At 30.4% G+C, this 12,362-nt stretch overlaps 1 protein-coding gene across 2 annotated transcripts in view; it reads right to left on the reverse strand.

The window, feature by feature from the left end:
• Positions 1–12,362, reverse strand: part of LOC147065267 (multidrug resistance protein homolog 49-like) — a 126,537-nt gene that overhangs the window by 28,797 nt on the left and 85,378 nt on the right. Inside the window, exon 1 of one of the 2 annotated variants that reach the window (XM_085956356.1) lies at positions 1,910–2,060. The exons of the other annotated variant lie outside the window; for it this stretch is intronic. Coding sequence (XP_085812482.1) covers positions 1,910–1,957 — 48 coding nt within the window. The 5' untranslated portion in view covers positions 1,958–2,060. Of the gene's footprint in view, positions 1–1,909; positions 2,061–12,362 lie in introns of those variants that run through there. 2 annotated transcript variants of the gene reach the window in all.

Genomic DNA, 12,362 nt, shown 5'->3' on the forward strand with positions numbered 1-12,362 from the left:
AAATGATAGCAGAGCAAGTCAAGATTCTTTTTATTTTCTAAAACTCTTTCTGTACTAAGGTGCATGGCTGCTACATCAGTCCCGTGCAGCATCGCTTCGGGACAAGGAAGTGTGGCACTAAAATCTTTTCATTCTGACACGTTTATAGCGTCATGGAAAGCGGCCGTGCACAAACCGCGGCTGCATATACATGGCGGGTGGAGATTGGGCAACTCAAACCATCTGTACGTACAATATTTCACCGTGGCACAGTTCGCCGTGAGCTTTCTTATCGGAAAGAGACGACCGTATACTATACGGTCTCCAATTTTATTAGATTTAATATGGACATTAATTTAATTAAAATAGCCGATATACTGGATTATTTGTTAGGTTAGGTTACGTTTTCATTCTTGAATTCATGGATTTTGCCAAAATCAACTGAAAATTATTTTCATTTTAAAAATCATTCATTAAAATTCATTTCAAAAAATTATTTAAAAGTATTAACCGATAGGATCCGTGTTTTATTTAGACACGAATTTTATGTCAGTAGGTAAGTACTATACGACCCAAAGTGGTTGGACGGTCTTTAATATACGTACAGCCATATATTTCCGATACAACATTTCACAGTAAAGTGTGATACGGCGAACCGCATACGTACAAATTTCCGGACTCGCTATACTTACCATATTGTAAAAAAAACATCATGCATTTTTTGCCAGGCCCGGGATTCAAACGCGTAACCCACGACATCATAGCGGACATGTCATCGCTCAGCTACCGTGTGCATTAATACAATAATAAATAATAATCATGGACAACTATTTACTGGTAGGTTGGTAATGATCGTTAAATTCATCAACATTAAATATGAGTATATTCTATCTAGTCAATACATTTGAGAATTTAGCCAGATGTTAAATTTGGGTCGAATAAATAATTCAAATCCATGTTACAGCCTAAACAAAGTTATCATTGTACCGTATGTTTTATTTGTTTGCTGAGAAAAGTAGACGACTTAGTACCTACTATCATTTTTTTTTTAATTTGTTCATTCAAAAAAACAAAAACAAAATTTTTTTGCGATTGGTTACGGGGGGACATTCTTGTTGAGTGGTAAGTACGAAGCTAAACTATGTAGAATCGAGAATATACCATTTTGAAAATATTATTTTGTCAGTGGGGCGCGCTCATGAAGAGTGAAGATGTGACACGGAAGGCGTATAATGTACAGGTTATTTCTGAAACAGATGAGCGTTTGGCCATTTCTTGTTATGAGGGTAGCAACCACTGGGGCGATCTTTCGTGGAGTTTAATAATAGAACTGCATTCAAGAAGGGGTTGATTTTTTAAGGAACCCATGGCTACTAGTATAATATAATAGTAATAGGCTGTGTACGGCCTGAGTGGACAGTGTTCGGTAGGGCGGGAACGGCGTGCGATTGCAGATTACTTCCTGATTGATGAAATTTGAAGTAATTATAATAAAAAGAAATAATTTGCATGAATCATAGACGGATCGATAACTTAGAGGCAAAAGCAATCACCGGTAAGCGAAAGACGTGAGTCCCACACGCTACAACTTTTTTACTAGAATTTATAGGTTTTTTTATAATCGTATCATAAACAATCTAACATTCTTAATAACTTGGCGAGCGATTGTGTGCCTTATTTGTCATGTACGATAGGTTCAAAAATAAATCCATCCCCTGATCATTCTTTTTTTTTTTTTTTACCTAATACTGGAATTTTTCCGATTCGACAAGCGAATTTATTTACCACGCAATCGATTGAAGAAAAAAAATCACATGTTTGCCATATTGGTTAACGATAAAAATATTGTCTTTATAAATAGATTTTTAAATTATTTAAGTAAATACCTAATTTGAAAAAAACATAATTAAATAAAAATATTGCAACTTACCAACTGTGAGTATCCAAAATATTTAACTTCTGGTTTTTGGAGCTTCATATTTGTATTCAAGGTCACTTGTTTTATTTTTAAACTATTCAGTCTTTTAAAAATTCGTTAAATTATCACTTCATTTTACAAATTACTAAGAGATCACAATATAATATATGGCATAGTTTTTTTTAATATATAGCTGTTAAAAATCACATAGTTTGTTAATAATTATTAGGTATTGATAAATACTGAAAATACGGAAGTATTTTACACTACTCCAGAGATAAGTGATGGGACAATAAATAGATAAGAGAAGAGTCACAATAGATAATATTAGTCTATTCTGTATTCATTATTTTTTGTCTGGATTATAATATTAAGTATTGTTGTTAGATCGATAGGTAATATTGGCGGGATTATAATGTCGATCGTCGGAGCAGGAATTTAGATTCATAAATTGAATAAACAATATACCTATTCTGATAATTGAAATTTAATTAATATAAGACAAAATAACAAACAATGATAATAATATGATATGCTGCCGAATGTGTTAAATACTATTTACATGGTGTTTGCGACCTTTACGGTTGTGTGTCATTGTGATAGATTTTTGGCTCTCTTTCTTTCCTCGACGTTTCGGGCTAGTTGCAGATGCCTTCTCAGAAGACAATGTGTTGATGAAAGGTGTATGAATGGAAACGCTGCACTAAGTACAACTTCAACAAAATTAACGACGATTACGATATTATGGTTTCGTTGAGACATTATTATTGATACGTCAGGGCTCGAAATGAACCGGAGCGCACCGGAGCGCTGTTCCGGTTCATGAAATGCTCAAATTCTCGGTGTCACGTGGAAAAAATAATTTGAAAATCTGTACATACTTATTTTCATAAAATATACTTAACATTGGTAACACGATTAATATTTTCAGTTTCAGGCGCCTATTCACAAAATTATAAAGTGCCTAATTGCTCACTGTTGATATTCCAAAAAATAATAACTCATTTTAATAAGATAGGTAAACTTAAACTTTAATATTTAAAAAGATAACGTTTATAGGAAATTGATTGTCTCTTTTAGAATTGTGAATAATTCTAGTCTAGTGCCAATTGAATAAGTTACAACGATGGATTTTTCTTTCCTTAATAATTTAATTTCAGAATAATGCAGCACCCGCAAAGTAAACAAAGACGCGGAAAACATATCCAAATATTATATTATAAAATATGCGGTCGATTTCCACGAATGTCCACTTTCCGTGAATCGGTCTCGATCAATAAAGGTTTACCAGAAAGTTATCAAGTATTATATTAATTTTACGATTTGATAAGAAAGTTGATTCTCCTTGCTGTGATATATTATGTTTTATGAATTGGTAAATAAAATTATTATGTACCTATTTAAGAAAGAAACTAACCTCATAACCTAAATAAACCCATTTTATAATAAACAACTAATTCTGAGTACATACATATTATATCAATTTTCCTGTGGTTTTGGATATACCCGCATATAAAAAAAAAACATACATTACCTTCTGATTGTGAAACCGTATGAATCGTCACAGATCTCTTCATATAACGTTTTTAATATCATGCGAATTGAATAATACGTCATCGAACTCTGGTTTCTCGAATACCATCATAATGATAATATTGTGACAGGTAGACAGGAGGTGCGCGCACGCGGTGTAAATTAAATTAACCTTTTCAAAGTATTACTTAATATTCTAAGTATTCTATTGATTCAAGGTTTGCGGAATTTTTGGAATATTATAAACTGCAAAATATCACATATGAATAAATTGGAACTAATTATGACATATTGTATTAAAAAAATACACAATCGTAATATTATATCTCTAATTTTATCCTATTCAGCATTGAAGTTAATGGCGCTTAATCGGGCATGTCACGGAACCCTACATTTTTATTTTTATGACTGGGAATGTCTCAGGAGCAGTTAACCAAGACCAAGGTCACTATGCACTACTCTCATCCAAGTATCACGAATTCGGATCCTATTAATCGTTACAATATTATTTATGATACAGTCATAGCCAAAGATGTTGAAGATTTTTTTTGTGCTTTTAAAAACTTCGAAAGTGAAGCTGAAAAGAGGTAACGAGGGTGCAAATCGTTTGTAGCAATCTTCACATTAGTACTGTGAGATTTATTTGACAAAGCTGCACTAGGGCAAAAACGCCATGCATGAGTGTAAGTTACTAGACCGAAAGAAAGTTTTTTTATTATAATGAATTATTATTATGTAAATCAGTGATGATAAACTTTCTGCCCGAGGGTCGGATGCGAACCTTTGATTCTACATAATATGTGGCCCTTGTATTATATAATAATAGATATGCCGATGATTGTGATTTTATCGTATAAAATAATCTGTTTATATAATTATGCGAAATATAAAATATGAAGCCCCAAAAAAGTTTTTTTGTAAGTACCTGTTTAATTATTTGTTTTCGTGGAAATAAAAGTTGTTCATCACTGTCGAAGAAAAACACTCACGTAACAACGCACATAACAGTAGTTACGTAAGTAGGAGTTTTATTTTTATTTTTCACAGTGCTGCCAATACAGAAAATAATAATTTTACCAAAATTTTCCATCAAAATCATTACAAAGCTTAGTATTGTAATATAATAATAATAATTCGAAGCGCTGCTCTTTATTATTTCAGAGTGATAATGACAATAAATTATTATGCACCATTTCAATGATTATTTAGTGTGTTATTTTTCAGAGAATTTATTTAATTATACCTGTATCTTTTACTGTGGATAACTACAATAATGGTGGAGAATTATAAATCATTGATGGTCTATTTCATTTTCAAATCAATACAGCATCAAAGGCGTAGATCTGCGTCCAGACATAAGTGTGGTCAAGGTTCTTCCTACTACACATTATTATTATTGAACTTAATATCATAGGTATAATACCAACTCATATTTTCCTATACTTTTCATATGGCCTACATTATGTTTATTTTTCCAGTTTTCCTTATTGCAACAACCATTAACTAGGCTCATAAGTATTAACTAATAATTTAATTATTGGTTAATTACTTTATAATTGGAAATCAAAGAAGAAATTAGTTTAGTTATAAAATAATAACCATTATTTTCAGATTATTAGATCAAGACATTTATTTATCATTGACTGTAACAAATTTGAATTGTAATAATTACTACTTTATTTGTCGTTGAGATGTTAAAACCTCCGATGTGACAAAATTAAAATGTCAGCGAGTCAAACAACTGCTCTATAAGCACATCCACGAAAGTAGGCTTTCAATTGTTTTGTGCAAGCTGTGAATAATTTAGTTCATATAAATATAACATACATTTAATAAAGAACTCAATTTCACTGAGAATTGGTAATAGTTTTGATGTGATTACTATGCCAATTTGAGGTATTACGGTGTTATGAAAATAAACTTATTATAAATAGAAGGTTTATAAAATTTTTTTTTATAACATTGTCACATCGTCGGTTTTAACAGCTAGACAATGTTGAATAATTTTACAATAAAATTGGTCCATAAAGCATAAATGATGCCAAATAGTTATTTAATACTTTTCTCATATAAAGTTGGAAAACAATATCTACAATTATATTGAAGAGTGACATTCCAAAATGAATTTAGTCAGAAATTGTGATTTTGATAAAACCATGTTTTAAAATAATGCTTGGATTTTTTAAGACTTAAATAACAAGAAAATTTATGGTAAAAAGAAAATATATATTGATTAAAATAAAATACCATACGTATACAAGAAAATCTAAATAATCAAATAATTAATAAGAAATCAATTATGTCGTCAACTTTGATACCAATGGTATGTTCTATTAAAGTTGATGAAACTGATCATTGTCTGTATTAAGTGTTGTGTAGGTACTTATTACATATACTGGTTTATTTTAATTGATTGAAAGTTATATTGTTTATACTGCCTGCCTTTTCAGATCGTATAATATATATAAAGGCAGATTGAGAATTGATTTCGTCCAGGATGGAAAAAAGTTTTTGAAGGAGGCTAAGACCCACCAAGGGTTGTAGTTAATGATGATGATGATAATATACGTAATATTGGATTGTATCAACTATTACCTTAGTGCGTTGTATGGGAAAAACGCTTGATTTGATATAAAGCTAAAGGTGGTTTTTCGATTATGCAAATAAATTAACATATTATTATTAATTCATGAATATGCTATCAGATTCGTTGAATAAAAGTAAGAAATTTGTCATTTTTACCACGTTTTTATTAGCTCGTATTCTTGTTTGTCAGGTACAGATTTTTTATTATGCAGTACAATTTTTGTTGGTCGCTAAGGGGGTCCTAGCAACTAAATTATTAATATATACGTGTGTTACTATGGAAATCAATATGAAATGTCAAAATGACATTTCAGTATTCTATATTTATTCAGTATTTCTATCAAGTATAATAACAAGTTTTTATTAATACATATAAATGTCAAATTTATATGATTCAACAGAAAATTTAAAAACGTGATATATAAAAAGTTATTTTTATCTTTTAATTATTAGAATATCATTCTTCAATTGTTATTACGAGAAAACTGCAATAAAACTTTGATTATAAACTTTTATATCATGTTTCAAATGTAAATTATATTTTCATGTTATGGAAATTGAAATATCTTCAAAACAAACGAAGACTTATTTAGTTTCAAACAGAACAAAGAATTTAAAAATAGAACACAACTTTGAAAGCTTTTAAGAAATGTCAATCGAATATTTGAAATGTCAGTTCCTACTTAAAAGTATTAATAGTGTTGGTTTCCCATACTGGTTTTACCAAACTTTTAATAACGCATACCTACGTCATAATTATTACAAGGTAGGTCGTCACAGGGACATAGATACGTACAAGTAGGTAGTCAGTATCTACGTTCGTTCTTGGGAGAACACGAAAGAGATTTTATGGGAATGAGTAGATTTGTTATTTCTACTTTTATTTAGTAATAATGAATAATATTATAATGTGTAGGTATCAAAGAAATCTTTCAGAAACAGAAGTTTATCAAATGATTTTATGATTTTCAACTTTAGTGGTTATTAATAGGCCAAAACATTTAAATGTTATCCATGCAAAAATGCCTTTATTTCAGAGGTATTTAAAAATCTTAAGAAACCTACCAAAATACATTAATTTATCCGTCCAATAATAAATGAACGATGATTTAAGTACCTACATATTTAGAAGATAATATTTTGTTTTGTTTATTGGTGTACTAATGAATATTAAAAATTATTATCCCGTGAGAATGGATTAAGCAATAGTTCCACAGCGGTTAAAGATCACTGTATCGATGAACGGCCGTGTACATATGTGATTTTTACAAATTAATAATTTTAATAAATAATAAATTAAATAGTTAAATTTATACGTAATAAATTTCTGTAGTTCGAATTTATCTGGAAAATTTAAATTATACTTCGCTTGCTTATTATATATACATAAAAAAATATTATATCCTTTTACGCATTAAATTAACATAAAATGGCGTGAAACAATCATGTTTTAATGACAATCGGGTACAATTTATTGTTTAATTTATCGGTCCATTATTTTAAATACTGCGTAATATAAACAATTTTTAAAATACAAAAAGGAATTACGTTGTACGTAATGAATATCCATCCAAATAAATTATATCAAAACCAGTTGTGATTTTACTTATGTGGAGGCCCGAGACACTGAAGTTTGGTGACCCCCATGGAAACATTTTGCCTATGAAATTAACTACGATTAGCGGTTACCATCGATTTACCACATAGAATAGGCCCTTAGGTAAATTCACATAGATTTTATGCGTGCACAATTTCTGACGGTTCGTAATGCATTCGAGGCCATTCATTGGTGTTAAACGGCAAACAGCCATTGAGGTGTAGGCTGATCAATATGAAGTGGTTTTCCGCCAAATTTTATATCGTTATAATGGAGGTAGGCCAACGATATTTTGGTGACCCCTTGGCCCTTATCAAGGAGTATTAAACATTTATGTTGACAATGAGAAATTGAAAACTAATATTTGCACAAAAATTTGAATTTTTGTATTATTGATTATTGATACTACTGATTTAACTAAACCAAACGTTTTAATCGACACTCTCCTAACACATTTGAAACATAAATTACTAGCTAAAGTATCTGGCTTCACACAAGATCGCTTTGTTAATCGATAAACTTACTATTACATTTATTATATTATTTAACAAAACAATAAAAAGAATACATTTTTCAATATGAAAACAAAAATTCTATCTAGGCATCAAAATTTGTAAGGAACAACCAAATATATTTTATATTATATTATATAGATCAGAATATCTGATATTCTCGTAATTATTTGGTCTACTGTCCCCTTTCCAGAAACAAAATAGGTACTCAACGCTTTCCTGGAAATCTACATTTCTTAATTAAACGGATATCAGAAAAATGCAGAAGCGAATTTGTGTTCTTTTATGTAAGTATATATTTTATCAAATATTTTTCTGCTTTCTTTTCGCTTCCGCCGCCCCTTTATTCATATTCAATACCCCCCCCCCCCATATACTTCCGAGACTACTACCGCCCCCCTACTATGAGAAATACGACTAGGTATAGATATCGATGTTCTCATCCCGGTTAATAACCGTAAAATTGCATACAAGATGTACCTGCCTACGCATAGCAAATATTTAATCACATGTATTTAATAGTATAAGATGAATTTTAATTGGAACCAGTGTTGCCAACAATTGTATAATAATTATTATAGTATGTAGGTACCTATTTGTTCTAGAATTAAGTCGCATACCATACATGTACTATATGAAGTAGGTATGTAGCAATCGGTGGCGGTGGGTGGGAGGTATGCTGTTAAGATTCGACATAAATAGTGGACACTAAACTTTGTCAGGCATACGTATTTGTTTTCATTGAATTAAGACTACATTTTTTTAAAAATGCAATCAAACTCTGCGAAAACCAAGCCATAATAGATAATAGTCAACAAATATTCGTATATCTATAAAACACCTAAAATTATGCCATTTTAATCATACATAATTTTGGATATTTTATAGATAGAGGAATATTTTTTATCGATTATGGTTTGGTAATTAAAGTAAAAATATGGTTTGGTATAGGCGAGGCTTAATGAATTAAAAAAAACTTACCAAAACCATCTGTAATAATAACTTAATTCAATGAAAACAAATAAGTGTGACTGAAAAAGTGAGCACTAGTTTGTCGGATCGCTCATAATATACCAAAACTATTATGGTTTGGTTAGGCAGGGTATAATTGATTTTTAAAAACTGAGCAACACCGTTTAAACAACAAAATTATTTCTCTAATATACTTAAGTACTAATAGACCCTAATATGTACAAAACTCGAACCTACATTGTAATTATTGCGAAAAATTAAGAATATAATAAATAATTAAACTCTATCCAGTGTTCAATGTTTTATCATGATTCACGGTGGGAAATATTGTATTTAATTCCAAAAAACCACGAGTGAATGGGTTGTTATGGTAATGAAAGAAAATTTTGCCATGATTCTTATGTAACTCCAGAAAATATTACACAACCCCGAAAACGAGGTTCCCAGAATTTTCGAAATTTTGAGAAGGTGTTTTTATAACAGAGATGTCAAAATGATAAAAATCTAAATAAAGATTCCAGTGAAAAAAAAATGTGGAAAAGGAGACTGTATATTTTTCGATGCTACTATTAAAAAATATATATTGTAAGCTTGACACTGATTAAAACTGTCCATTAGCGGTTATATTTCACTGTTAATAAGAAAACCATATTGTTGTTAAATCCCTACGGTAACTTAATTATAAATCTTATGTCAATTGACTATAAATCAAACACGTCATTATAATAAACAAATGAATTTTTCAAACACACACTTTTTTCGAATAAAATTCCTAATTCGAAATTAGAATATGTTTTAATGTTATGTTTTTTAAATTTGGAACAACGAAGTCACTGTACGTTTATTTTTTCAATTTTGTTTCACACTCACTTTATATTTTATTTGGTTATTTGAATCACTTTTAATTCAACTGATTCGTTGAAATTAATAAATACAACGTTCTTATAAGTATAATAATGTGACGTACGTATATCGTATACGTCAAATACACGCCGTGTTTCACCGCGCGCTCGTGTATTACTAAGCGCTGAACTTGACTGAAGTCTTTTTATATAAGAGTGTATTTTAATCTGAAGGAAGCACGATGCATATTCATTATCATAAGGGAAGTAAGCAGGCAGGTGCAGTCAGTGATATTAATACATTCTCCTCTCGGATAATTCTAAAAAAATAAAGAATAATTCTTAGAATAACTAATTTAAATTTGTAGTAATATAAATGTTTTAATTTCGACTTTAGCAATATTTGATAAGGAAAATATATGTTTAACGTTTTTACACGATGGTAGATTTATTAAGCAACTTGACTGGGAGAACGGAGGAATCCCCATCAACGGAGAATACCTCATTTACCCGCGTTTTGCAGACGAAATTGTTTTATTGATTTTTGTTTATTTTTTTTTTGGTCCAGAAGAAATTTTTGAGACTCCTTTACTTACGGCTGTATGGATATTATCCGTGGCTCTATCCAACAGACTTTCTTTTAGGTATGCTTAAATACTGTAGCTTAAAATTTAGAAGGGATCTTTATTTAGCTACATATTGTGTCCGACTCACACGCGGCGTAAATGGAAACTCTGCCATTCTTGGTGGTGTTGGCTTGTATGTCTCCGGCAGAACTAACCTGCCATTAGTAATGCCAATTGGGAGGGCATTAACTATTTTTAATGAAATCGCTTCGGATATTGATATCTTCCACTTACGTGAGGGTGAATTTAGGTGGACGTTGTTTTATAAGTTTTTAAGTTAAGGTCTATCAACCTAGATCACTCTGTGTGCTTCCATCTACTTTAATTTTTGGTATTTTATTACTTACCGGCTGCATATTATTATAAAATGTCAACTAATTTTGTACTCGGTGTCAAAAAAGTTTTCTAGATATAAAATATCTCAAAAAGAAAATAATGTCGACTGTAGTAAACGTCGAACAGAATAACACCACATTATAATCGAATCAAAACTATGCAAACTGGATCGTAATCCGTGGTAAAAATTCAAAATTAAAAGAAACACAAAAATAGGGTAGCTTCGTGGATACATTTATCTTAGACATTTAAAAAATAATAATAAGTAATTATCTTTTTAATATTAAAATATCTGTGTAATTCAATATGGCAATATGAAAGTAATTCTAATAGGAGAAAAGGTCAAACAAAAGAACACTAAATTAAAATCGAATCCAAAATATGCAAACGTAATTAATAGCATTAAAATGTAGTAAAAATTCAAAATTGGATGGAACAAATAAACAAGAAACCTTGTATTTTATATAATACTAATTTAGAAACCTTCGCAAGTGCGCGCACAACAACTGACGAAGGTTTCATCGCAATCGGATGAATGGTATAGGAACCATACGAATAAAAGAAGATATAATGAGAAAGAAGATGGTTTTTCTAATACAAAAACCTTTGCGAGTGTGCGCACAATAACTGACGAAAGTTTCGTCGCAATCGGATGAATGGTATAGGAACCATACGAATAAAAGAAGATATAATGAAGAAGAAGAAGATAATGATTTTTCTAATTCAGAAACCTTCGCGGATGTGCACACAACAACTCACCAAAGTTTCATCGCAATCGGATCAATGGTATAGGAACGCATACGGGACAGACAGACATTCATTTTTATATATGAGATATAGCCTATAATCTTCACGCAAGTGCAAGCAATAAGTTGATAAAGTTTTATCGCAATCGGATGAACGGTATGGCAGCGCATAAAATACGAACAAACAAACAAACAAATATTGATTTTTATATATTAGATTGTATTATTAACTCAAATCGCTCTGTATTTTTATTTGAAAAATTGTTATCACTTATTTTATGTTTTGTCGTGAACGCTTTAAATTTATAATTTGTTATGTTCATTATATGTTAAATAAATAAATTTGAAATTGAAAAATGCCAAAAAGACTTATAAGTAAACGTAAAATACTTATAAACTGCTTTGCCGACTTATAAGTTACTCGCATCAACGTAATACATACCGAGCGGGTCAACAACTACGTCTATCTCGAACGATAAAGCTCTACTGACAGAGAAATGTAACATGACGAGATTACTCGCATAGCACACTTGGGCGCATGAATATAATAAAACAATGCGATAAGTGTTCAATCAATGTGTGCTACTAGTGCTCACGTATTCATGTAAAACATGGAGCATTGGTGTATGAAAATTAAAAAAAAAATACGAGTAGCACATCGTTATATGGAATAAATAGTGCATGCTGGGCATAATGCGGATAGACCGCAAAAGAA

The sequence above is a fragment of the Rhyacophila brunnea genome, unplaced genomic scaffold, assembly GCF_057557595.1.
Source record: "Rhyacophila brunnea isolate RB1 unplaced genomic scaffold, BYU_Rbru_1.0 scaffold_6, whole genome shotgun sequence".
Lineage (NCBI taxonomy): Eukaryota > Metazoa > Arthropoda > Insecta > Trichoptera > Rhyacophilidae > Rhyacophila > Rhyacophila brunnea.